Source organism: Microtus oregoni, unplaced genomic scaffold (genome assembly GCF_018167655.1).
Source record: "Microtus oregoni isolate MIOR12 unplaced genomic scaffold, Mior012 000016F_ref0000370, whole genome shotgun sequence".
Taxonomy (NCBI): Eukaryota; Metazoa; Chordata; class Mammalia; order Rodentia; family Cricetidae; genus Microtus; species Microtus oregoni.
Genome location: NW_024543075.1, coordinates 33,436,622 through 33,463,360, shown reverse-complemented (window position 1 = coordinate 33,463,360; position 26,739 = coordinate 33,436,622). Strand labels below are relative to the sequence as shown.

The 26,739-nt window shown below is 47.6% G+C and overlaps 1 protein-coding gene across 1 annotated transcript in view; it reads right to left on the bottom strand.

The window, feature by feature from the left end:
- The window catches only part of Galnt18 (polypeptide N-acetylgalactosaminyltransferase 18), a 310,769-nt gene extending 285,096 nt beyond the window's left edge, over positions 1–25,673 (bottom strand). The window contains exon 1 of the mRNA XM_041667178.1: positions 24,984–25,673. Within this exon, the coding sequence (XP_041523112.1) occupies positions 24,984–25,218 (235 nt within the window). The 5' untranslated portion in view covers positions 25,219–25,673. The remainder of the gene's footprint in view (positions 1–24,983) is intronic.
- Positions 25,674–26,739: the final 1,066 nt, after the last annotated feature.

Here is a 26,739-nt window from a genome sequence, read left to right as displayed (position 1 = left end):
GCAACAAATTCTGTTTATCAGGTAATGCTGTCATTTTGCTTCTACACATTCATTGTACAAAGTGGTGGGCTCATCAGAGCATTTTCATTCAACAATCCCATGTACCTTGGCCATATCTGCCCATCATATTCTCTCTTGTCCTCTCTTACCGTCCCCACCAGCCCCCTCCTCTTCCCAGTCTCATCTTTCATATCATACGTACATATAAGCATCCATTTATCTAGGGTCCACATATTAGACTTTCTATTTTATTAATTTATTTATTTATTAAAGATTTCTGCCTCTTCCCCGCCACCGCCTCCCATTTCCTTCCCCCCTCCTCCAATCAAGTCCCCCTCCCTCATCAGCCCAAAGAGCAGTGAGGGTTCCCTGCCCTATGGGAAGTCCAAGGACCTCCCACCTTCTTCCAGGTCTAGTAAGGTGAGCATCCAAACTGCTCACCCAAGGTCCAAATCAGGAGCAGAAGGAGAGAAAGCACGAGTAAGGAACTCAGGACCGCGAGGGGTGCACCCACATACTGAGACAATGGGGATGTTCTATTGGGAACTCACCAAGGCCAGATGGACTGGGTCTGACTAAGCATGGGATAAAACCGGACTCGCTGAACATAGCGGACAAAGAGGACTACTGAGAAGTCAAAAACAATGGTACTGGTTTTTGATCCTACTGGCTTTGTAGGAGCCTAGGCAGTTTGGATGCTCACCTTAATATTAGACTTTGTGAATCAAGCTTATTTCATTTCTTTCCTGTTTCCCTCTAAGACTGAAGACTGAACAAGGGTTTTATACATGCTAGCGCTCTTCCAGTGAGCTACATCCTTGGCCCAACTTAATTCTTCTTTGTGGCTACACAAAAGCCTATAATGTTTAAGTAGTATATATTCTTCGTCCACTAAGACATGAAGGACATCTAGGCTGATCCCACAGCTTGACTACTGTGAATGAGGCCACAATAAACATGGATCGTAGATACCTCTGTAGGCTCACATAGATCCTTTGGGTATCTCCCCAGGGGTGATTCAGCTGGAACCTACGATGATTCTACTAACAGTTTGTGAGGAGCTTCCACACTGATGGCTATAGCGATTGGAGGTCACACTCTTGCTGGCAGTATGTAAGAATTTCTTCTGTCCTTCATTATAACCAGCAGTTACTGTTTTCTGCATGTCAGACGATCTAACTTGGGTAAGACAGAACCTCAACAGTACATTTCCCTGATGGCTCAAGATGTTGAGAGTTTTCATACATCTACTGGCCATCAGTACATCACCTTTTAACAACTGTCTGTTCACTGTCTACTTATTATTGAGACTATTTCTTTTGTGTAGGATTTCATTTTTGCACACTCTTTATATATTTTAGGCAATAATGCCCTACCAGCTGTATAGCTAGTATTTTCTCCCATTCTGTAGCCTATGTTTCACTGTTAATGTTTTTGTTTTCTGTGCCTAATCTTGTTTGCTTCATGCAATATCACTTGCCAATTTGAGCAACTACTTCCTGACGTCCTATGTCAACTGTATTTCTATTCACTTGTCATATGTGTCTTTACATAACATCTTTCAAGGTGTTCTGTTTCAGCTTTCAGTATTTTGACTATTTTGACCATAGTACATTTGGATGTGGTCTTTGTGTTTATCTTATACAGTTTATTTGGGGAGAAATAAACTTTTTAATTAAAATTTTATTTCTCATGTAGCATGTACATGGTGTATGTGTGTATGTGTGTGTATGTGTGTGTATGTGTATGTGTGTGTATGCGTGTGTATGTGTGTGTATTTGTGTGTGTGTATGTGTGTGTATGTGTATGTGTGTATGTGTGTGTATGTGTGTGTGTATGTGTGTGTGTATGTGTGTGTGTATGTGTGTGTGTATGTGTGTGTGTATGTGTGTGTTTATGTGTGTGTGTATGTGTGTGTATGTGTGTGTATGTGTGTGTGTATGTGTGTGTATGTGTGTGTATATGTGTGTGTTTATGTGTGTGTGTATGTGTGTGTATGTGTGTGTATGTGTGTGTGCATGTGTGTGTATGTGTGTGTGTGTATGTGTGTGTATGTGTGTGTTTATGTGTGTGTGTATGTGTGTGTGTATGTGTGTGTGTGTGTGTGTGTGTGTGTGTAGGGACCCACACATGCCACAGCACATACATGCAGGTCAGAGGACAACTTTAGGGAGTAGGCTCTCATCTTCCACCATGACTCCAGGAATCAAGCTGGGGTGATCAGGCTTGAGTGGTTAGAACTTTTATCCTCTTGCATGCAGCAGTTAACATACTTCATTGTACCCAGGAAGTTACTGGCTATTCTTTTTCAAACACCTTTTCTTCTGGCTTTCTCTCTTCGCGTTCTGCTATCCCCAGTAAGCAAACCACTGGCGTATTTAATGGCGTCTGCCATTTCTCCAAAGCTCTGCTCATTTTCCTTTACTCTATTGTCTCCTTTCAAATTTTGAATCTCTATTGATCTATCATCGAGTTTGCTTACACTGACTCCTGCCAAGTTAAATATATTTTTCAGTGCCTCTGGTGAGGTATTTCTTTCTCTTCTCATTCTTTCTGTGCCTTCCAAGCTCAGAATTTTCACCTCTTTTTTATATCACTTGTTCGTAAGACATTGTTAAGACATTTCCTTTTTCACTCTGGGTTTTTTTTTCCTTTTTTGGTTCTTTGTGCAAATCGACAGCAGCAATATTGGCATCAGTTATTGGTAAGTCCAGTGTCAGGTTTCTCCTAAAGCCATTTCTATCTGCTTTGGTCCTATGTGTCACAAGTTCCTGTATCTTTGATGCTTCAGGTTGCTGTATAATCCTGATATTTTAGATGATATATCTTAGTCACCATGGGTACCAATAACTCTCATTCCTCCTCTCCCATCCAATACCAGTTTGTTTACTCACTTGTTTAGTATTCTGGGCGGAACACTTCAGGGAAGGTCTTTCTCTGCAGTGTGCAGTCTGTGACATCATCCTTGGGTCTCATCCTTGGCCATATGCCCCTATAGGGTCCTCTGAAATGAATCCCTCTTACTCATTTTCCTTTCTTGTTTCAGGCTGACCTGATCTGCCGGTCACACTCATTGTCTGCCTCCATGCTACTGATTACCGTATGCATTGTTGTCTACACTGCTGTTCGATACAAAGTGCTCCACAGTGCGGTCCAGGTACAGCTGTTCTTTTTCCTTTTTGCAGAGTTGCCTCTGAAGCTTGCTTAGAGCATCTAGTGGGCTAACTGTCCTGTCTCCCCTGCTGTTACAGACCTGGCTTGAACTTCTCTGTACTCCATTTCAAATAAGGTCTTGTAGCCGTTACTGCTGGGAAGACAGTGACAGGATCATTCGGTGGCTGGTCATGTCGCATCTACAATCAGAGAGCAGACAGAGAGGTCTGAGCTCCCTGCCCATAGAGCCTGCCTCTAGTGCAAGAAGAATCCTAGCAAGGCTGAGCTGGCGTTGAAGCTAAGAATTTCACACAGTCCCCTCCCTGGACTTATTCTCCTGCTCATGAGTAGAGTACTGGGCAGTGGTGGTAGCATTGGTCTTGTGGAGCTCTAGCTACCATAGCAATCACTCGTCTTCTTGGCCTGTCTCTATCACAGCACTTCCATCCTGTCATTGAGCTGGTATGACAACATCTGAAGTCCAGTGTTCTTGGCTCGGGGTAGAGCTTCCTCTATACAGGTGGCAGAAGGCAGCTTAGGCCTCTCCGCCACACTTCAGAACTGAAGACTTTGAGAAACACCAGTAGCCTTCCTCGCCCTGGGAGAAAATTTATCTCCGAGGCAGAAGTTGGGTTGAAAGGCAGCTCCTTTTCTTGTCCACACCTTCCCAGAACAGCAGGACATGGCTCCTCCTGAGCCATGGAGGAGAAGCGGACAGCACAGCTCAGAAACACAGCACAGCCTCCTGGTGTTCTTGCCAGAACTGAGATTTTCTTGAATCAGTTAGCATGCCCTTAGGACAGCCTCCAGAGAGCTCCAACAGTGGCCTTGTTCTGAAAAGTCTGACTACTTGTACTGCTTCCCGGGGGAGGAGGAACGTGCTCCTCACCTTACTAGTCCACAAGTGGTTCTCCTAAGCCCGGGTGATTTGTACTGTACAAGAAGAGGAGGAAGAGGCGAACAAGAGGGAAGAGGAGGAGGAGGAAGAAGAGGAGGGGGAAGAAGTTGTTGCTCCACTGGAGAACAGCTGGCTGTTTACCTGCATTCTGCTTGCTTCATCGTGACCATATTATCTGAATTCATAACAAGGGCCTTTGGGCCAGCAAAGGCTCTGTCCAGTTTGTAGGCAGTATGAGGTAGGAACAGTAGAAGTACTAGAATTTATGATGCAAGTAAACGGTTTCTAGAGGCAGCATGAGAGAATATTTGAAGCTGGTTTGTTCAACTTAACTTAGAAGAATCCGCTAATGCCTCCCCTGAGAAATCACAGGGCTTCTGGCCAATACAGAGCACCTTCAGAAGTCACAGGAGTCCCAATTCATACAGGGTCTCCTTTGAAAGGAAACAGCTCTTAGCTGCATCTTCTCATCAATGGCTCAATCAATGCATTCTCAAGATAATTCAACATGCAGAGACACGGACTCCAGATTAATAGCACCCCACAGCGAAGATTGAGACTTGCCACGTCTGCAAGTCACAGCTACCTTTCAGGACTGAAGAGCAAGCATTTCACTCCAAGGCTAAGCCAGTCTCCACCACCATGACCAAAACCTAGAGAGCTCTCCGGGAATTTCTCAGGTAAAGCCTTGGTGTGGGGGTGAGGAACATAGCTCAAACATTTGTCATTCAAAAATTTGAGCCACAGGAGCCGATAGAGTCCGGTATGGTGGTGAGCACTCCTAATCCCAGGACTGGGGAAGCAGAGACAGGCAGACACCTGGGGTTGCTGGCCAGATAGCTTTATAAGCAGGACACTGTCTAAAAGGCACGGTGCGTGGTGCCTGAGGAATGACACTGAGTTAGCATCTGGTCTCCACACATACGTGCACATACCGGCACACACATGGCGGCGGGAGCTAGCTTTGGCACATGGCTGTAGCAAGGAGCAGTATTGACACAGCACAGTTCAGGGAAAAACAGACTGGCTAGGAGACTCCATTCCCACACTTCTCCCAAAATCACCCTGAAGTCCCCAGGGGAATCTGGTTTCCCCATCCTCTTAGCCAGCGGGGAACACCCCTACCCCAAAACACACATCTGCCTAAGTGCTTGAGCTTGTGTGTAAGCTTAATAGTCATGACTTTCCTGCTGCCACAAAGGCTGTATTTCTGAACACTTCCACCAGTATCTAAAATCTTTGCTCTGTTCTTTAAAAGACCATGGATTTTATTGGATATCTGAGACTTAGGGCCAGGGCCAACACAGACCCTGGGATCCACAGAAGGGGAGAGACAGGGGGCTTTGGGGTCATGTCTTGTAGTGCACCGCAATTTTGTCATCTGTAGACTGAGTGGTCTCACTCGCCTGCACAGAACCACTTGCCGCAGTCCAGATTTTACGCTGCAAACCCACAGACCAGTGTTAGAAGGTGGGGCCTTGGGGTGGTGACTGTCACTAGGGAAGCACTCTCATAAAGGGGACAGAGACCATGGCTGTGCCCGTCTACTGGGCAGGGTGAGAAGATGCCCTCTGTGAATAAGGACGCCTCGGGCCTCAGGAGAAACATGGCAGCCAGTGCTTTGATTGTAACTTCCCAACTCCAGAACGTGGAGACGTAAATTTCAGTGATTTATAAGCCAATCAGTGTAAGACAGTTTCCTATAGTAGCCCGAATTTACCAAGACAATGTTTTCTGTATTAGTTTAAGCTATAAATTCACTTAAGGTTTATTTTTATTTTCAGTTATGTGTGCATCTGTGTATGGGGGAAGATTATGTGTGCATGAGTGCAGGTGCCCTCCAAGGGCAATCAAGGGCATTTGATCTCCTGGATGGGGAATGAAAGGCATTTCTGAGGTGACAGACATGGGGGTGTGGGGACCAAACTCTACTCCTCTTAGCCATTGGCCACAATCCTCGGCAGCTTTCTGCGTCCCTTTAAAGCACACCCTCTATCTGGGTAGAGCGCATGCGTGCCCCCAAGCTCTGCTGCCTCCATAGCACCAGGCTGGAGCAGGGAGAGACTGGCTCTTACACACAGGGTAGCCATACTGACCACCAGAGCCCAGGACACCATTGTAGAGCTAAGAGGAACCTCCTGGATTTTTCATACTGTCTTTCACTAACTGACAAAGCCCCAAAAGACCTTAACACCCAAGGCAAAGCAGGAGAGAGAAAGAATTTGGGCAGCTTTTCTGCCCCAGGGAAAGCTCGGCCTGGTGACAGTTCTGTATTAACCAGCTCAGCCATGTAGGGAGCCATAATTCGTCCCCCAGCCTCAGCTTCACTCCACCACCCCCTCACCCCGAGGGCTATACAGTCTGTTTGAAATGAAAAGGAAAATAAAATCATGGCTCTCCTCGGCTGACCCACCGGCAGTGGTTCCTGGCCACAGGCAGAGGTGAGAGACGGCCATCTGTCTGCTGAGGTAATGAAGAACGGAAGGGGCATTTTTTAAATGACATTTTTAATTTCTCCCCCATGTCTACTATGCCCTCTTCCACCCTACCGCGTAAATGACTCTTTTCAAATTGGAAATATCAGGGAGTAATAGAAAAAGAAAAAAGAAACAGTTGTCTATGGCTAACAGGCTGTTCTGTTCTGGAGGGCAGAATGAGGAGCCCGGAATGATCTGCTGTGTCCCTCTGTCTGTGTCCAGGAAGGTACCTGTCACTGGAAAGTGCCTACAGCTCCCAATCAGAAAGTGGTTTCCCTGTGCAGCCAATAGACAGGCAGGAAGACAGGGTGAGCAAGAATGAGCCTCCTGTGGAAGCCCGCACCTTTCTCAGCTGCTTCTGGCTCTTCTGGGACTTAGCTCAGTCCTCCCCCTCTGACTGTACCACTAGATTGCTTTGGTTTGAAGGTGACCACAAGTGACAGCCTTATTAAAATGAAAACATCGAGGGTCCCCTGAGGGCTTCTCACCAGCTGACTTCTGGAGGGGCTCAGAACGGAGTGGGGGTGGGGAGGGGCTCAGTGCAGGGAAGCAGGGAAGCCAGTTCTAACCCATTCACATGCAGAAGGCCAGCTTCCCTTTGCTGAAGCCAGGGGAACAGCAGGATTAGCTGGAAGCGCTGAGAGAAAGACCCAGGGGCAAGTGTTTCCTGTCCTTGAGCATCTGGTGGGCACAGCCTGAGACACAGCCTCCCCTCAAGGAGGCAACCTGTGGCCCAGCACGGGGAGAACCAATCTTCCATCTCCTTCCCATCCAGACAGCTCTGGAGGCAGAGATCTGGATACAAATTCTGACACCACCTCTCCTTGCAAGTTCAAATGCGCCTCTATATTTATTTATGTATTCACCCAACAAACATCTCCTCAGACCCTATCCTGTAACTGGTACTATGTGAGGCCCTACAAAATGGAGAAACAACAGGACCCAATCTCCATCTTCCAAAATCAGTCTCTGGGGAAAGCGGGCATTGCACAGCTAGGATCCACGTTCTGGAGAAGCCTGCATGCCATTAGGAGGTGTGGAAACTTCTAGGTAGCCACTGCCTGGCTACCTAGAAGAGAATGGCCTCACTCTGCCATATGCTCCGGTTACCACCTCCTGCCTCACCACAGTCAAAGCAGACAGAGCCAGCCAGCCATGCTCTGAAATCGCCAGAACTATGAACCAAATTAACCTCTCCTCATTAGAAGGTGCTGTCTGAAGCGTTTTGTCATAGCGACAGAACGCTGACTAGCATGTTGGTACAAGAAAACGTTCTCTCTTTTTGCTTCTCTCGCCTCTAACTCTCTGCATCCTGTGCCATCACCACCACATTGCACCAGGCACTGTCACATACCACTAGGGCCAAAGTCAGGTTCTGGTCAATAGTGTGACATCTTCTCTGACGGGGATTCTGGGAGGATATAGTCTAAGTCCAAAGGATCCAGACCAGCCAAGGAGAAAGAACACATCAAGTGAAGATTGAAAATTCTGCCCACCTTGTCCCTTAAAGGTATGTGGATTCATCTGAGAATGTACCAGAAAGAACTGACCTTCTATGATCAGTTCTGTATCTACCTGATGTAGACAGAAGTACCTGGCTATGCAGAGAACAATCTAGACCTGGAATTAAAACTGTTGGATTTTCATCCCAAGCCTCCAAGGTCAAGTGGAAGTCTCAAAACAATTACCAACTTGTGTTGGGCTTCAGAGCTCTCAGCCAATGCTCTGAGCCTGTGGATCCCAGTGTTTCTTCAAGTGCTAACATGTTCTGCATCTCACTAAAGATCCTTCAGGCCAGAACCTTCTTGAATGAGCTATTCAGAGACAGGAAGAGGCGGAAGGTGGCTCCTCCTTCCTTGCTAATATGCAAGCAAAGTGGAAAGAACTAGAGAATGGCTCAGCAGTCGCAGCTCCACACTGACGCCTCACAGTCCCAGGGATGTGTAAGATGCCTTGGCTTGGATCTTTAACACAGATGGATTTCCAGAGGAACTAGAATCACCTGAATCCAGAACTCACAAATATCTAGTTTTAGGTAAATATAGTCATTTTCATGAGTCTGCTAAGCCAACCTTCTTTATTTAAGAAAGAACATGACAATCGATAACCAATGCCAATCAATAAAGAAAGAGTTTCTATCTAGGCAGTTTCATGATTTACCACCATTCTCTCTGGTAAGAAGACAAGGCTAGTCCCCTGTGTGTTGTCTCTAGGACTTTAAAGAGATAACTACTTTCTTAAAAAATGCAAAATGCACCCTCCCAGTGCGAAGACTACATGCAGCTCTGGATTGTAAAGGATGTATATTAAAATTATATCCTACAACAAAATGCACAATTTGTAGAGGGAGAGGAAAGAAAAGATTAAATCGAATCTTCCTGACAATTGTCTTAAATCACACCTTCCTGGCTCTTGTTGAAATTATTCACCACATCACTTTAAGTTAAATCAAACTCACCCTGGCAGGAAGATGGGCTGATGTCACTCCAAGTCAGTTCGGAGGTTAAGAAGAAAGGGAGACAGGCAGCTCCCATTTGCCTACCTCCACAGCAGTGGGAAAGGAGGCTCACGAGATGGGCAGCCTGACATTCTCCATAACTCTCCCACCAGCCCAGAGCATCGCCAACACCAGTCGCCACCTTCTGCAAGGCCAAGCAGCTTTTACCGGGCAAGGGCAAGAGCACACAGAACAGCAACTTGCTAGCTGGCAGGGCTGTGTTGCACCCAGATGCCCCTGAGCCAATTCTCTGTCCATCTCCCCCAACGCAATGTTTCTGGTGTTATTTGGCCTCCCAGGAATGTTAACACAACCATCTCAGGCTTGAGGGACCTACAGTAACCCTAATGAGTGGCACCAAAATGGAACTGAAATCCCATATGCTAGGTGTTGAAGACAGAAAACACATTCGTTCTTGGCTGATTGTTTTCTGTGTAAAACTCCAGGGAGGAAAGTGTGCAAATGAAGGGAAGAGATGCTGGAGAGATGACTCAGTCAGTAAAATGTTCGCCACAAAAACATGAGGCCCTGAGGTCAGACCCTCAGCGCAAAGATACAAAGTGAAGCACGATAGAATACGTCTGTGGATCTCTGGACATCACTAGCCAGCCAGCCTAACCAGACCAGTGAGCGCCATGTTTAGTGAGAACCCATCTCAGAAACAAACACAATGGAGTGTAACTGAGAGAGACACTAGACATCAGCCTCTAGCATCCACAGACGCACACACGACACATACAGACACACACACGACACATACAGACACACACACGACACATACAGACACACGACACATACAGACACACACACACTGTGAATGTATTCACATACTCCTCTTTCCCTCTCTTTCTCTCTCCCTCTCGTCCCTCCCACACACACAAAGGGAGGAGGGAGAGGAAAGGGAGGTAGGGACAGAGAGTACAGAGTAGCTTCCTGCCCTCACCCCTAGTGGGCAGGGTCAGGCGCTTTCCTGCACCTTGATAAGCATAGCAGCCATGCGATGGTAAAGGAACAATCACCTTTATTTATGCGGTTGCGAAAACCAAGGCATAGGCAGTGAAGAGACTTACCGGGGTCACCTGACCCATCAGAGGCAGGGTCAATTTTCAGGCCCGCTTGCACTGTCCTTTTCCACCATGCTGAGTGACAGGGTTTCCTTCTTCGAAGGAAGTGTTGGTCTGAGTTACTGAGCAGCCCTCCCCATACCTTGCCCACTCCACCCCTCTAATCCCCTTGTGCTGCAAATCTTAATTCTTCTATGAAGCCTAGGCAGATGACTTGCTCTTCTAGAATATTCAAAGCTAAACACCCCTTATGAGAGTCCATGGCAAAGGATGCTGATATATCACATCGACTTGGTACTGTGCTTTTCAAAGAAAAGAACTGTGTTGGACAGACCTCGCCATCACCCACCAACATGGGCACAGTGCCATGGCAGCAGAGGCAGGCTCGTGTTTCTTAGGAAACAGCCCAGATGGATGCCTTCCCAAGTGTGCTCCTTCCCTTAGCCCCTCCAGTGGCTCCTAGCTCTAGGGCGTTTCTTCCCCATGGTCTTTGAGGTTGCACAGCCAGATTCCCACCCAACCACCACAGGACTGTTTCCCTGTTTTCTGTTCCCACTGGACCTGTTCTTCCCTTGGACGTGCACATGGCTCACCTCTCACCTTCTTAGAGGAGAGTCATTGCCACCTCATCTAATGTCAACATCTTTATATTTGGTGGTCTGCTCCACTGACATGTTCTCACCGCATCCTAGGTGCTTAACAAATGCTGCTGAATGAGAAAGACAAGAATCTGAGCATGCCACCTAAGAAGACTGCTACATGCCTGGACATTATCGCACTTACAGTCAAATAAGAATAACAAGAACTTGGGTGTGCACCCGTGATTTCTCCCACCTAGCTGTGACTGTTATCTGTTCCCATCCCCAAACCGCAATAAAGATGCTGGCCTCGAGGCCAGTCTCCCACGCCTGTTCTACATGGTATATAACTCTAGTCCTTTCATTAGCAAAAACTTCACGGTAGGTCCAGCCATGCTTTCTAGCACCTTTGTGGCCATCTATACCATCTAATGGTTTCCTGCCAGATCCCAAGCCTTAAAAATAAAAGAATTCCGAAACGAAGGCATGGTTTTAATGAGTGCAGGACACTGTCTAGACTGAGTCCTCTCTCAAGAGAAAGAAACAAGCACCACGAAGGCCTCTCTCACCTTCAGAGAGCTGAGTCTAGAGGGCTCCTGGCTAGTCCACCCCTACATGTCCAGGAAAGGAGGGCATTCTTAGGTCACTAGGAGCCCAGCTCAGACCCTCAACAGTCACAAGGACTCACCTTCCCCTCCTGCCAAGTCCTGTGCATCCCTTAGCCTGGAGAAAGCCATGGATCTTCTATGTCTTAATTAGCATCCTTGAGCAGAGAACAAGAGAGGCCCCGGGCTCTTTGCTGTGAGGCTTAAAGGAGTCAGGGGTCTCATCTTAGAAAGTTGATTGCCCTCTCGGAAAAATTAGGTACAACCATTGAGCCTTGATTTCCTCATCTGTAAAAACGGTGCAATGACCCCACAGGCTTCCTTAACGATTCAAACAAGGTGGCAGTCAGTAAGCATTTGATGCAGAACTTGCAGGATCCTCGAGTCCCTTCTCTCCCAGGATTCTCCAGCAACCTAGACCTGTTTGCACTGGCATTCTCCACTGGTTCCATTTCAATTCCTGACTCAGTGGCCAAAGTCTTTTCTATTTACTTTCCATTGTGTTTCTCTTCTAATCTGAATTCCTGGGTTCTACTAAGATAAAGGTGCGACCAGATGTGCAGATGGAAGTTCTCACTCCTGTAAATTCTCCTCCACATCTCTGTGTGTGTATGCACACATATGTGTGTGTGTAGGTATGGACATGTGCATAGATCAGAGATCAACCTTGGATGTCACTCCTCAGGTGCTGTGCACCTTTCTGTTTCTTTGTGAGACAGGCAGGGTCTCTCACTGGCCTGGAGCTCACCAAGCAGGCTCTACTGACTGACCAGTGAGCCCCAGGAGGACCCAGTTGTCTCCCTGCAGCACTAGGATTACATGCACACACCACAAGAATTGGCTCTCACATGGGCTCTGGTGACTGAACACATGTCCTCATGTTTGCAAGGCTCTTTACTGACTGAGCTATCTCCTGGCTTCTCCACACCCTCCTTTAGAAACTGAAGTAAATCAAACCGGAGGCCAAGCTTATCATTAAAATGAAACATAGACACTGAAGAAACCAGAATGTTCAAAGACACTCCTCCAATGCCAAGGACAGGCAAGCACGTCTGAGGCAGCATCCCGTCCCTCCCCTCACTCCCTGGCTCGCTCTTCTCCATCAGAGAAAGGCAGTGGTTAGTCAGACAAAGCCTGACCAGCAGCTGAAATCCTTTGAGGTAAGAACCACATAATCGTCAAGCATTTGAGCTGCAATAAAGAGACATGAGACAACTCTACCTTGGAATGCCAACCGCAGACCAGCCGAGCGAATCCGCAACAGAAGATCAAAAAGGATCTTCCATGTGGATAACAGAAAATGTCACCGAGCAAACAGGAGAGATCAGTTCAGCAAAGAAACAGAGCCACATCTGCAGGTCTACAGTGAGATTTTTGCTTGCGTTGACTTTCCAGCACATAACTCACAAGGTTATTAATACAGACTCCTACTGTTTGGGGCAAATAAACAGCTGTTGGTGTTTTGTGCCCAAAGCACTTTATTAGGGCTTTCTTCTACTGAAACTGTCTTTTCCTTTCCAAATCCTGAGAGGCACAGACAGCTGAAATCAGATTACCAAGGCAAAAAGAAAAACAAAGGATAGGGAGGCAGTCTGTGTGGGCCTGTATGGACAGGGCTTCTGGGACCTTCAACATTTCCCTGTAAATCCAGACAAAGTCAGAATTCGAGAGCAGGGACACAGGGATACCGGAATGGTTGGTTTTGCCCTGGTGTTGGGAACACATCATTCACGTTCACCCAGGACTAGGGGTTTCCTTGGACTCAGGAAGTCACCCTAGAAAACAGGATTGTGTCAACACACAAGAAAGCACTCGGCAAGCATACCTAGCACACCACGGGTGGCAGAAACTCATGGGCGGGACTTGGGTGAGTCTGGGTGCAGATGGAACACTGTTTTTCCTACAAGGACGAATTTCCTGGGGCTCCCACAGATAGGGGACTCTTCATTCACACTTGTATGGCCTCTCCTTCTACCCCACCCCACTCACTTCAGGATTTGACACAAGGACAAACCAAGCCACCTGTTGGCAGTCCTGTCATTCTCTTACTTGACCCATGACCTCTGAGCTTACCCTCACAGTGTCTGCTAAAATCATCTCCCCTTTCTCAGTTTTTGAAGCATCCTTCTTATTCTGTAAAAAACACAAATCTTGGAAACAGCCACCCTTCTTGGCTCTACCAGCCATCAGCTCTGTGACCCTGGACAAATTATTTCTATTAGTCCATTTTCAATTGCTATCACAGACAATCTGAAGCTGGATAATATATAAGAAAAAAAAAGTTGGTTCTGAAAGTCAAAGTCAGGTCTCATGGGTTCAGCCATTGGGGGCTTTCAGCTACCACACAAACTAGGCAAAAGCATCACAGCAGGATGTTGGAGGGAGAGAACAGTCCCACAGTGAGGCAGAAAGCAAGAGAGGCTCGCTCATATTTCCAAGTATGTGTCTCTTGGGAACTAACTGGGTTCTAAAAGAACTGCATGACTCTCTTCCAAAAGTGATGATGTCAATGATCTCCCACCTCCCACCAGGTCTACCTCTCTAATGGCCTCCAACCCACCACACTGGGGACCAAGATTCCAATGCAAATATAGGGGAGACACTCAAGTCCTTCCCAAACCAGGAACTTCCTAAGGCTCAGGTTTACCACCTCTGGAATCATATCTCTCTGGGATATTGAGAGCAAAGGAACCAGAATCCCCTCCCCTAGAATTACTCTCCATTTAAATAAGGACAGGAACAAAGTGATCCTACAGGGACAGTACCTGCCCAGGTTCTGACCCAGGATTCTCTATCCAGTTAGTCTTCAATTCCGTAGAAGCTTGTTGCCATTAAAATAAATCAAAGGTTCTAATTTGTCACTTCAAATCTCTCTTTAGGGCTGGAGAGACAGCTCAGTTAGCAAAAATCCTGCTTTGAAATCTCAGGACCTGAATTCAATCCCTAGTGTAAAAGTGTCAGGCATGGAGGTGCATCCTTGTAATTTCTGTGCTGGAGAGGCAGAGAAAGGTTCACTTATAGCTCATTCCTCAGACAGCCGACTTGGTGAGCTCCAGGCCAGTAGACTGTCTCTAGCTAGTTCCAGGACAGGAACCAAAAGCCACGGAGAAACCCTGTCTCGAAAAATCCAAAAAAAAAAAAAAAAAAAAAAAAAAAAACCAGGAGACATGCAGCACCTGAACAATGACATCTGAGGTTGTCCTCTGGCCTCCACATATGTGCACACACACACACACACACACACGCATACACACAGATGTGCACACAGAGGCACGCACATGTATTTGTGCACGTACACGCACAAAATCTCTCTTGAGCTTTTTCACTCTTATTCATTGGCCCACACAGTTTTGTCCTGTTCTCCTAAACCCGCAGATGCCATCAGCATGATGCATATCACCCCAATCTTCAAACCCTGTCTTGGCCAAGGTCTCTGAAATACCTTTCCATGCCTCTGGAATCTCAATGGCTATTAACTCAAAGTCTCCTGAGGGCAAAAATGTTTGGACAAGCCAGGTGTGGAAACCCAACTGAGAAGTCAAGATTCTTAACGTTGCGTCCTCCACACGCCTTCTCAGGATGAACCGCTGTTGAGATTTGAACTTGGGATGCTGGTAGGATGAAAGAATTCATGCAAGGGCTGATACCAACCTCACTGTTTCCCATTATCTTTACCTAACCTGGGGTGGAACAGCTCAGAGGCCACTTCTCTGAACCTTCCCTACATGGTCCTTTTGTGAGCTTCTGAAAGACAGTGGCAATAAAATGTGGCCCAGCTAATTGTGCCAGCTGGCCTGTGTGTCACCTCAGCTGTGGCTTCATTCAGGATGCTCTCAATAGCTCACCGGAATTAAATATTCGGCTGTTTCAACTTGCACCATTGAGGACAGCTTCATCTTTTAAAGCGAGCTCACCAATCTGAAGCCGAGCACTGGGCAATGGAGGAGAACCCCAAAGCCACAGACACAGCAGTGGTCCAGCAACCACTGAATCTTCAGCCATAACCATATAGCCAGAAAAGCCACAAAAACAGTAAGATTCACATAACCAGGACTTCTTCCTCTGAAAGTTCCAGTTGTCTGCACTCAGCAGAGTCCATCAAGAGTACACAGACCCACGGAGAAGGTTCCAGAACAGCTGTTGCTCACAGTCACTAACACAACATAACCCGACTTGGGAACAGTTGTGAGGTAATTTGCTATTAACAATAACCTAAGTAGCAAAGCTTAGGGATGATTAACTTTAACTCCACAAATTAAAGAGATTCCAAGGTTAACACACTCCCCAGCATACTAATGTGTTGCACTGAGTGGGAAAGAAAGGGTGGGGCGACCATGGTGTGCTGTCGGGACGTGCCTAATGCTGGCACTGCCCTGGGTGAGCACCCTGCATGTGCAGGCATGTGTGCAAAGAAATAGGAATGTGCGGGAATCCCTATGTGCAGCCTTGCACTGCAAGATGTAGCTGTGTGTGGCTGAAGGCAGAGTGAGGTTGGGGAAGACAACATGTATGTACTTTGGAATAATCAAGTCCCTGCCAAACTGAGGCTTAGTGTAGAAAGATGGCCTGCCATGCATGGAATATGACAGCCACCTGCAGCCCCAGTTCTCCGCTTCTGGCTCTATGTATAAGTATTCCTGACATTTATAGACATGTAGGGCGACTGAGACGGTTCGCCGGATAAAGGACCTTGCTGGGAAATCAGATGACCTGAGTTTAATCTCCAGGATCCACACAGTGGAAGGAGAGAAGTGATTCCTATAAATTGTTCTCTGGCCTCCATGCCCACAGCACAGCATACACATGCCCACAGCCCTGCATACCCATGCCCACAGCCCCATCCCTCCCCAAAGCCCATATGGCTACTCTCTGGCTCTATTTGTCCCCATACTCATAGGGTATCTCCTCAAAGCCTTCAGATGGCATCCCTTCAGTGTGCTTGGCCTCTCCAGACACTTGGATAAAACCCAAAGAAAGAAAATGGGCAAGAAACCCAAGGAGACCCTCACACCCACAGCCACACATCAGCGCCCCTCGCTTCTCAAACTACAGAACACCAACAGAGGCACTCCTAGAGCTTGTGTGTGTGGCTTCAAACCCCACAAACATATCTGGGAAATCTTAGCTAACTTCAGTGGCTGGCGCTGCCCTTTAAGGCCCTCGCAAGCTGGACTGTGGCTCGCTTTTGAGTCTAAATTCTCCTTGAGATTTGCCACCAAACTGCTTATCAAGGGCAAACAGCGATTTATGTCAAGTGAGCAGGAAAGAATGTGGAATTCATTTATTTTGCAGCCTGTCCACTTCTGGCTAAAGAGGAAAAGTCCTTGGCCATAGTGAGAAGCTGTATTCCTTGGCAAGGACCTTCTGCTCCATAAACATGTGGTCCTGGGCTATTAACAAAAGCCATTAGGCTCAACCCTGAGCCCTGCTGCTGACACCCTCAAGGCTTCAGAGTCTTTTATGGACAGAATTTTCGAACCAAAGCTCATTCCAAAAATTAGAGAGCTTTGCTACGTCAATGACAGATTTTCCCTGAAACAAACTCCCAGCAGACGCACACTCTCCTGGTAACAAAGGCTGCCAGTTAAGGCGCAGAGACAGACACCGGAAAGCTACCGACGTCCACACCTAAGACATCTCCTGGTTCTCCCGTATCCCCATCATCAACCCAATGCTGTGGATCTGAGACACACTAACACGCACATGGTCTGCCTGATAAGCTTGAGGAAACAGCGCAATCAATGACCGCATCTCCCACAGTTGGGATGAAGAGAAAGACAGTGGATTTAGGAATGAGTCACATACAGAAACTCATTTCCGTTGTGTTCGGAAGGACAGATATGGCATGTGAGGCATCTCAGTGTCACCTGGACTGGCTTATTCTCGCAGATGCCTCTGGCTACCATCATCCCTCACAGAAATGCAGCTGTCAGACTTCTCTTTCTCTCCCATGTGTTTTTCAGCATTCTCTCTAAGAAGTCCAACCTTAGCCAGGTGGTAGTAGCACACGCCTTTAATCCCAACACTCGGGAGGCAGAAGCAAGCTGATCTTTGTGAGACTGAGACCAGCCTGGTCTACAGAGTGAGTTCCAGGACAGCCAAGGCTACACAAAGAGACCCTGTCTCAAAAGAAGAAGAAAGAAAAGGAAAAAAAAGGAGGAAGAGGAGGAGCAGGAGCAGGAAGAGGAACCTTTAAGAACCTAAGTAATTTAATAAACACTACATGCAAACCATAAGGAAAAAGTGTCGTGGAGGACACTGGGGATTACTGAGGGCTGGCAATGACATTTGACCCTGTTACTATTAATAAGGTCCCGAATTAAACCTTCTGGAAGTTTGCAACTCCTGGAGACACAGTTGGAAAACCTCTGACCTAGGACATCTATTTAAATCAAAAATTAGGGGTTGGGTTAAATGAGGACTGAGCTCATACTATAGTATCCATGTAAATCTGGGCATGGTGGTACACACAGATAACCCCTGGGCATGGTGGTACACACAGATAACCCCTGGGCATGGTGGTACACACAGATAACCCCTGGGCATGGTGGTACACACAGATAACCCCTGGGCATGGTGGTACACACAGATAACCCCTGGGCATGGTGGTACACACAGATAATCCCTGGGTATGGTGGTACACATAGATGATAACCCCTGGGCATGGTGGCACACACAGATAACCCCTGGGTATGGTGGTACACATAGATAACCCCTGGGCATGGTGGACACATTGATAATCCCAATACTGGAGGCTCTCTGGCCAGCCAACCTAGGCAAAACAGCAAACTCCAGCTTCAGTGAGAGACCCTGTCTCAAAGCACGTAGTGAGCAATTAAGGAAGGTTCTTTGTGCCAGCCTCCAGCTTTCCCTCACATGCCCAGATGATCATACCTGCACAGCTGCAAGCACAGTGCACACAGCAAACACAAAATAAATTCAAAAATAAAAATAAAACAATATATACAATGTGTACAATATAGCCATCATGTCCATCTTACTAAGTTATTAAGAAATCTGTGAAAATATGTAAAATACACAAATCAGCAACCCTGAGCCTACCAGAGAAAAATTATTCCCACAAGATAAAACACACAGAGGGGTTCAGGCAGGGCATTAAGTTCTACCATAACCAAAGGAGTAGAAATCAAAAGACTCAACTGTCTTCACAGCAATTCCATTTGCCCAGAAAATGCAGAACGATAACACCAAATGCCAGCCCTCTGTGACCCCGGCACAGTGCTGCATTGTCGGGGGCTGGGTGGAAAGGCTTGCCGTTGGAAAAATAATATTTCATAAAAGTGTTCAGACTCTGTCACAAGTAATCTTACTTCTTCAAATACATCTTTGAGAATAATTCAAAGGGAAAAATAGGTGAGGCAAAGACATTCTTTTTTTTTCCTGAGTGTATCCATTTCTGAACAAATGTCCAACATTAAAGTCAAATGAAAAATGGCGCATTGGTGGTGGAATACTATGTAGTCATTTGAAGTATTGGGGACATTTTATTTTTTAAATTTTATTTAAAAATTTTTATTTTATTCAATAATATTTTTTATTTATTTTGCATACTGACCATTTTCCCTCCCTCCTCTCCTCCTATGCCCTCTCCCATTTTCACCTGCCCCCCTCCCCCTCCACTCCTCCTCTGTCTCCATTCAAAAAGGGGCAGGCCTCCCTTGGGCTTGAACAAAGTATGGCATATCAAGTTGAGATAGGACTGAGCTCCTCCTGCATCAAGTCTGGGCAAGGTAATCCAGCATGGGGAATAGGTTCCCAAAAGCCAGCTAAGGTCCTGATTTCACTGCTAGGAGTCTTACAAACAGACCAAGATACACAAGTCACACCCATGTAAAGGGCCTAGGTCAGTTCCATAAAGGCTCCCTGACTGTTGGTTCAGAGTCCACGTGCTCCCAAGAGCTCAGGTCAGCTGACTCTGTAGGTTCCTCCATCATGACCTTGACCACCCCCCAGCTCCATCCCCACCCCCACTCATACAATCTCTCCTCCCTTTCTTCAGGAAGACTCCCAAAGCTAGGCCCAGTGCTTGGCTGTGGATCTCTGCATCTGCTTCCATCAGCTACTGGAAGAAGTCTCCCTAGTGACAATTAGGGTAGTCACCAGTCTGACTACGGTAGACAGCCAGTTCAAGCACCCTCTCCACTGTTGCTAGGACTCTTAGCTGGAGTTGTCCTTATGGATTCCTGGGAGTTTCCCTGGCACCAGGTTTCTCCCTAAGTCAGAAATGCTTCTCTTATCAAGATGTCTCTTTTTGTTTCTATCCCTCCATCCTGCTGTGTCCCAGCCCACCCAACCAACTCCCTCAAGTTCCCATCCCCTCATCCCTCTTATCCTGCCCCCAGTTTACCCAGGAGATCTCTTCTGTTTATCTCTCTTTGAGCCCTCTGTGTTATCTAGCCTCTCTGGGGATGTGGATTGCAGGTTGGTTATCCTGTACTTCATTCCTCATACCCACTTATGGGTGAGTGCATTCCATGTTTGTCTTTCTGGGTCTGGGTTACCTCATTCAGAATGACTTCTTCTAGTTCCATCCATTTGCCTGGAAATTTCATGAGGTCATTGTTTTATTTTTCAGCTAAGTAATACTCCATTGTGTAAAGTTTCCTTATCCATTCTTCATTTGAGGGCCATCTAGGTTGTTTCCAGGTTCTGGCTATTATGAATAATTCTGCTATGGGCATAGTTGACCAATTGTCCTTGTGATATGATTGAGCATCCTTTGGATACATGCCCAAGATGGGCATAGCTGGGTCTTGAGGTAGATTGATAGGGTATGTTTTCTTAAGCAGACCTCCAATCCACTCTGCAAATCTGCATGCTTCCTGATTCCTCCGTGAAACATTCCCATGATGTTCTTGTTCCTGTGTGGGCTTCCCTCTAGTGGTTTGCACCTCCCTCTAACAGTGGAGTTCCATGCTTTCCTCCCGTGCACTAGATCTGTTCCCAAGCGTAGAAATACTATTGGGATTTGTTGCTGCAATTGCTTAATTTAATTGTATGCTATGTAAACCCATGAAGACTGCTAAACAGAAGCAAAAGGTGGTTTCTAGAAAAATTAATGCCAATACTTGAGACAAGGCAGTCACTTAAACAGTCATATTACAGGTTAGTTAGCAAAATCATTCCAAAAAATCAGGCCAAAAAAATCATAAAAATATTAGGCAACAAAAAAAAATAAAAAAAATAAAAAAATATTAGGCAACTACTCTGAGAATGGCTCCCAGTACCTCTCAGTCCCTAGAGGATTTTAAAGAATATGGGAGAAACCTGACTTTATCAAGAGGATGTCACAATGCTGGGATGGGAGTGGACTGTGCACAGCGGACAGTAGAGTATCTAATAGCAGACCCACCCAAGGACAGCATTTTTACTGACAGCATCAAAGCTATTAATGGCTGTACATTTTTAAATAACAGTCAAAACATTTACTGTGTTTGAAATATTCTTCCCTCTTCCTCTGATGTTTGAGCTCATTGACTCTGTTGACAACAGAAATTCTATTGTCCTTAAAAAACAAGTGTGAACCAGGAGCATCCCAGTTCCCCGTGGTCCCCAGTAACTCCACCCAGTCCCTGCCTGAGTAACTCGAAGCACCTCAGGTTGCCAAGAGAAAAAGGTCAAAAGAATAAACTACGTAGCAAACATAGAGAAAAATGCTTCATTAAAAAAGGGGAGCAAAGAAAGAAGGCAAAAGATAGATAAATGGATAGATAGATAGATAGATAGACAGACAGACAGACAGACAGACAGACAACACTGTCTCATGATATGTGTAGTCAAGTGGGTGAAGCCAAAAGGAGGGCTTATGATTATAAAATAGCTCCTGGGGTAGAATGAATCCTGGGAAGTTCCATACATTCTTAAATTGTTCCTTAAACATTGGCACATTCTTAACAGATCCAAAAAGATACTACCAAAAGAGAAAGAAAGTGGGGGGGGGGAGAAAGAAAGAAAGAAAGAAAGCCATTTTTGTTTGTGTTTGGCATACAAAATCAAGCATGAATCAGGACTGGGATGGCTCAGCTGGCAGAGTGCTTGCCTAGCATGGACAACCCTGAGTTTGATGCCTAGCACCACATAAACTAGGAATTAAAGGCATGTGCCTGTAATCCCAGCTCTGGGAAGGTGGAGAGAAGAGAATTCAAGGTCCTCTTTGCTACTTAGCAAGTTTCAGGCCAGCTTCCTAGTGTGTTTGAGACTAGCCTGGACTGTATGAGATACCATATCAAAAAGAAAAAGAGAAAGGGGATGAGGAGGAGGAAGAGGAATCTCTCTTTCCAAGTTCTCTCACACTCGGGCTTCCGCTAACATCTGTCCATCTGACCATCTCAAACAAGCCGTAAGGTCCTGAGTTGGAGCCTGAACTAGGAACTACTAGGTGTTTCCACCTCGATAGGATATTTATTTTAAAGTCTGACGTTAACCACCCTGGCATTTAACAACTACTTGGTTAAAAAAAAAATAATGTTCAAAAAATACAATTTACATTCCCAAGAGATTCACACACACCATCTAATTAAATCATTCAATCAGAAAACAAATTAAAATGAAATATCACTGCAGTCCCCAAGAGGAAGATCAACTTTTCAGTCATGACTAGAACAGAGCTCTTGGGTGCCGCTCCAAAGCCTCTTCTAATTGCAAGTTCTCAGAACATCCTGCTGAACACTCGGTGACATTTGCAACTTCCTGGGCAGCTTCCATTCCAAAGAGAAGAGGCCTGGGTGGCACTCGGAAGCAAAGCTTGTCCTTTGGAAACTGGCAGTGCCCACACTCATAACTAGCTAGGATGCTGAGCATCAGTGCAGGGCAGTCATTCATCCACCCAGACTGTCTCTCTCCCACCCGCCAGGAACTGCCCAAAGAGTCCTCAAGCATCAATTAAGAGAATATGACCTCTGCCTTCTTTGGGATACTAACCCAAACCCAGACCTGCCATAGTATGTCAATGGAAAGCATCTTTGTCTAGGAACACTACTGACTGCATCATCCCTCCAACATCCTCAGATGGCCTTTCATAGGACACACCCATTCCCACCGTTGTCCCCAGTACCAGAATAGCACTCTTCCCTGTGAGCCTCTGGCCCTCTTGGCAGACAGTATATTATGCAGTTAAGAACACAGACTGGCCCCTGCCTAGCCTACATAACCAACAGCCAAAATAAACACTAAAAATAACCCGTGTATAGTGGCACCCCTCTGTGATGCCTGATGAGATGGAAGGGTCTTAAGTTCAAAGCCAACCTTACACAACTACATATTAAGGCCTCTTCTCACAGCAAAACAAAACAGAGACCCTGAAGTCACTATCTGAGTTCAAATCTCTGAGCTACTGTGTAACCGAGTGCAACCCTGGACGAATGGGGTCAAACCTCTCCAGACCTCAGTTTCCACATCTGTAAGATGGAGCTAATCCCACCAACCTCACAAGGCTCTGAGGTTCTACAAACCTCAGAAAGTTCTACAAACAGGGCACAGCATACAACCGGCACCACAGAGTTCATGGCTATTCTTGTTATCGGCTCTGCCACCCCCGTCCTCAGCTCTGTGATGGATTATCCAAAAGGCTCTTCTGACGTAAAACTTAGACAGCGGATCTATGCAATCAGCCCAGATCCTGAAGGGCAGGAAGGATCTCACAGACTCACAGGTCTTACCTTTGAGCCCTAAATCCAGGTACAGAGACTGCTCTGGAACCGTGGGGGGAGGAGTTGTCAACACCACCACACACTACACGCACAAGCAAGCAGCCAGCCCCGCCATCTGTCTGCTTCCCAAGTCACTGAGGGTAGTGGCTTTGGTTTTGTCATCTCCCACTGCCCACAGACACCTGAACTTACACACAGAAAAGAAGGATTCTTTTTTTAAAAAAACCCATCTCCCCCAACTTATCAGGTAAACACTGAGAAGTTCTAAGGTTTCCATGTGGAGCCTTGTGAATCATATGACATGGTCCACATTCAACATAACAGGGGTCTGCCCAGTGCAGAGCTCATGGGTTCGTGAAATCCTTGAAATCATTCCTGAAGCAGTTCCTTGCTCGCTTCTTCCCTAACTAGATAGAAAAGGGCAGGGGAAGCATTTTGAACACAGACGCACAGAGAAGTTGTGAATGAAAATCTCTTGGAATATGTGTACAAATTGGAAATGTCAGAACAAGGTGCAGCCCTGAGTCCAGCATCTCCCAGAACATAGCAAGGCTGTGTTTCTACTGCTGACACTAATGTCGACTCTGACCCAAGGGATGGAAGCCAACACGTAAGAAACGGCAGCAACAGGCACTACGGCTCGGTTTGGTCTGTCAAGTTCAGTGCCTGTGTAAGGCTGAGGCAGATCTGAAGTAAGAGCTGTCAAAGGTCCCTCTTCTAGGGGTCCTCAAAGTCAAGTGCTTGCTTTCTTCAGTTTGGAAGCACAGCCTTTCTGCCCTCACCTGAACTTGGTGAAACCTTCCCAGGGAAGGAGTCCATCTCGCCATATGAGAGGCACAGCAGACCAGAAAGTAGTCCTTGGCAAACAAGCTCAGAGCAGGCAGCCTGCAGCTCAGATACTGCCAGGTTCTACAATATACCCAGGTGCCTGTCAGGTTTACAGGTAAACTAGCTGGGCCCTGCAGTTAAGATGTTCTCTTATCTAGGAAAGCAGGGGCCACCCAAGGAGGACAGGGAGAATCCGGATTGCCAGAGTGAGCACACCTTACTCCAGTGCCCTGAGCTCCATCGCTTTCCTCTGGCACTCACACTGCCTGGGACACATCAGGAGTGTCCTTTATATACCACTCCCCCTTTGAACCCTGTCTAAAGACACCCATCCACCCGCAGTCTTGAATTTCAGACCCGCCTCCCGTGGGTTTGTCTACTCTGCCATGGCTGATTCCTGGGCCAGCGAGAGTAGCTGCTTTACAAATTGGCCCTCACTGGGACCCAGAAAGCTCCGGCAGAAAGCCGCAGCCTGAGTGGGTTTTCTCGGTCCTGAACCACTTCAGCGGACGAAGCTTCTTCCTGGGGTTGACACCTGCTCATAGGGAAGGATCCTGGATCTGCGGTTGTGCTATAGCTAGGGACAGTTTTCCACTTAAGATGCCCCCTGCAGTCCCAGCGCTATTGGGGCTGAAGCCGCGGCTGGGGCCAATACTATAGCGATGTAATTCGTCTAGTCTGCATTCGTCCTGAAGCTTGCAGCTGCTTAAAGCCCACAGTTAGGATCACGCAGGGCGTCTCTCCTGTCCCTTACAGCGGCCAAATGAGCTCGTTTGCCCTTGTACTCTCTTGGATACACGAACATCCACAGTCGATCACACTCCTGGACTAGTGTATGATCCTGCGATCCCGGGGAAGAAGCAGCCTGGAGTCACAGGCACATTTGCACACGTGCGGTGCATAACGCGTCCCCACACCGACAGCATGCTGCGCGCACGATCACACACACACACACACACACACACACACACACACAAAACGCACGCATATGCAAACACACGCGTGACCAAGGAAGACTTGCAGGGCGTCAGACACAGATGATCCAGGTCACCAGTCCTTGCAGTCCCTCCAACCATGCAGCTGCCACCCTAAAGCCCTCCCTACAGTCACTGGCCTGATACGCACTGGCCTCAGTGCCTCAATGCATCCCACAAGCCGAGCACTAGGCACTCCCTGGCCGTGCGCGTGGCTCAAGTTTCCCAGGGTGCCAGTACCTTGAATGTGCTGTTTGATGACATTCTCCAAGTGGTCCAGCCGCTCCATAATTTTCAGGGTATCCCCTTTATCTTCCTCAAGCTTCTTGTCGGGCGCTGGCTCCTGCCCCCGCACATAGACGCTGGCGATGTAGTTGGTAACCCAGCCCACGTACAGCAGGCAGATGATGTTGGTCATACCGCTCAGGATCACGCAAGTGGACACCAAAGTTTTGGTCTTCCTGGTACACACCATTCTGGGGTCCCTCCTCCATATAGAGCTCCCAGGGCCCCTCCTTGCTGCGCTCCTCAAACTCCCCCGCGCTCACACCCCTTGGCACGCCTGGAGCCTCTGGGGCACCAGCACCTAAGTCTTGAGGCTCTCCAAAGGCGGGTCGCCTGGCAGTGCGAGCCGCGGTGCCCAAGTTTGCAGCTCCCGCCGCTGGCCACCCTGAGAAAGATCTCCACAAAGGAAACGAGGTGGATTTGTTTGTTGTTGTTGTTGGGTTTGTTTGTTTTTTACCCCCAACTCAAAATCCCCGAGCTTTTCCCTAGGCGGTCACGGGTGGCCGGCAGTGGAGCAATGCGACCTGCAGTTCTGGGAAACTTTGTCACTGCCAGGGCTCGCTGCCGCGCTGCTTCCCATCTCCAGCGCCCGCTGCCTAGGAGATGCCACCAGCCCGCGTCGCTCGCTGCTCGGGAGAACCGAGGCTGTGGCAGCGACCCAAGGAGTGAAGCTGCACGGCCCGGCCCCCTCCGAGCGACAAGCACCGCCACCAATCGCGCTCCGGCTTTGGAGAGGGGCCGGGGCTGGGTGGCTGCGGACCAACGAGTGGGGGCCAGGGGGCGGAGCCCCGCCCCGCGCCCCACCTGCTGGCTACCAGCTCTCGTCCCGGAGGCGCTGGAGCTTCCGAGGCTTTCAGACCACCAGAACCGGGCTCCTGCAGGCCACGAACCAACCGCCAGTCTGGGCCCAGGCCAGCAGACTCCACCCCTAGGGGAATTCCGGCTGTCTTGCCCGAAGGATCCCAAGCTTGGGGGCAAGGTGGTTGGGGGGGGGGGGGGGGGGAACGACGCGGTAATTACAATGCTCCTGTCCCCCTCACCGGCTTCAGCTGAGAGGATTCTGCTGCTTTCCTACGTAAAAAGAGACTCCTCACTCCCCCTCCTTTTGTAATCGAGATGCAGATTATAGAAGTTTCCAGGCCTTACAGTGTCCACTCCTTCTTCTGATTCACTTGCGCCTCCACCCTGGCCCCTGCTCTCTGCTGGTCTCCAGGGTGTCACCAAAGGCCTCCTGGAAATCGCTAGGAGAGGCACTAGTGAACTGTGAAAATGTCTCTAAGCCATCACTGCTCCCAAGATTGTTTAAGTCTATGCAGTGCCTATGACATGGCGTCCTGCAACTCTTTACCGCTTGGGAAGCCCACCATAGCCCATGCACAGGGAATCCTCATATGTAGTGATGGGGCAGAAGGCTACAATTCTCCTTGACCTGTATAGTTCCCACACCTATAGTCCTCACGGCTTGCTGAAGAGAACTGGAACTCACAGCAGAAAGTCCACTGTGTTTCTTAGGGGGGCAAGTGCTCCTTCATATCATAGCGTCTTAAAACGCTCACTTCTCAGAATTCTTTAAACAAAGTCTTTCAAAAACCGATTTCCTTTCGTTCTCTCCAAGTTGTGTGTTCTGGCCGGGAAAGAAGCTTGAAGAGGCCACCCTATGAGCCAGCACTCCAAAGAGCCAAGGTGATCCACCATTGCAGCTCTCTTGTCA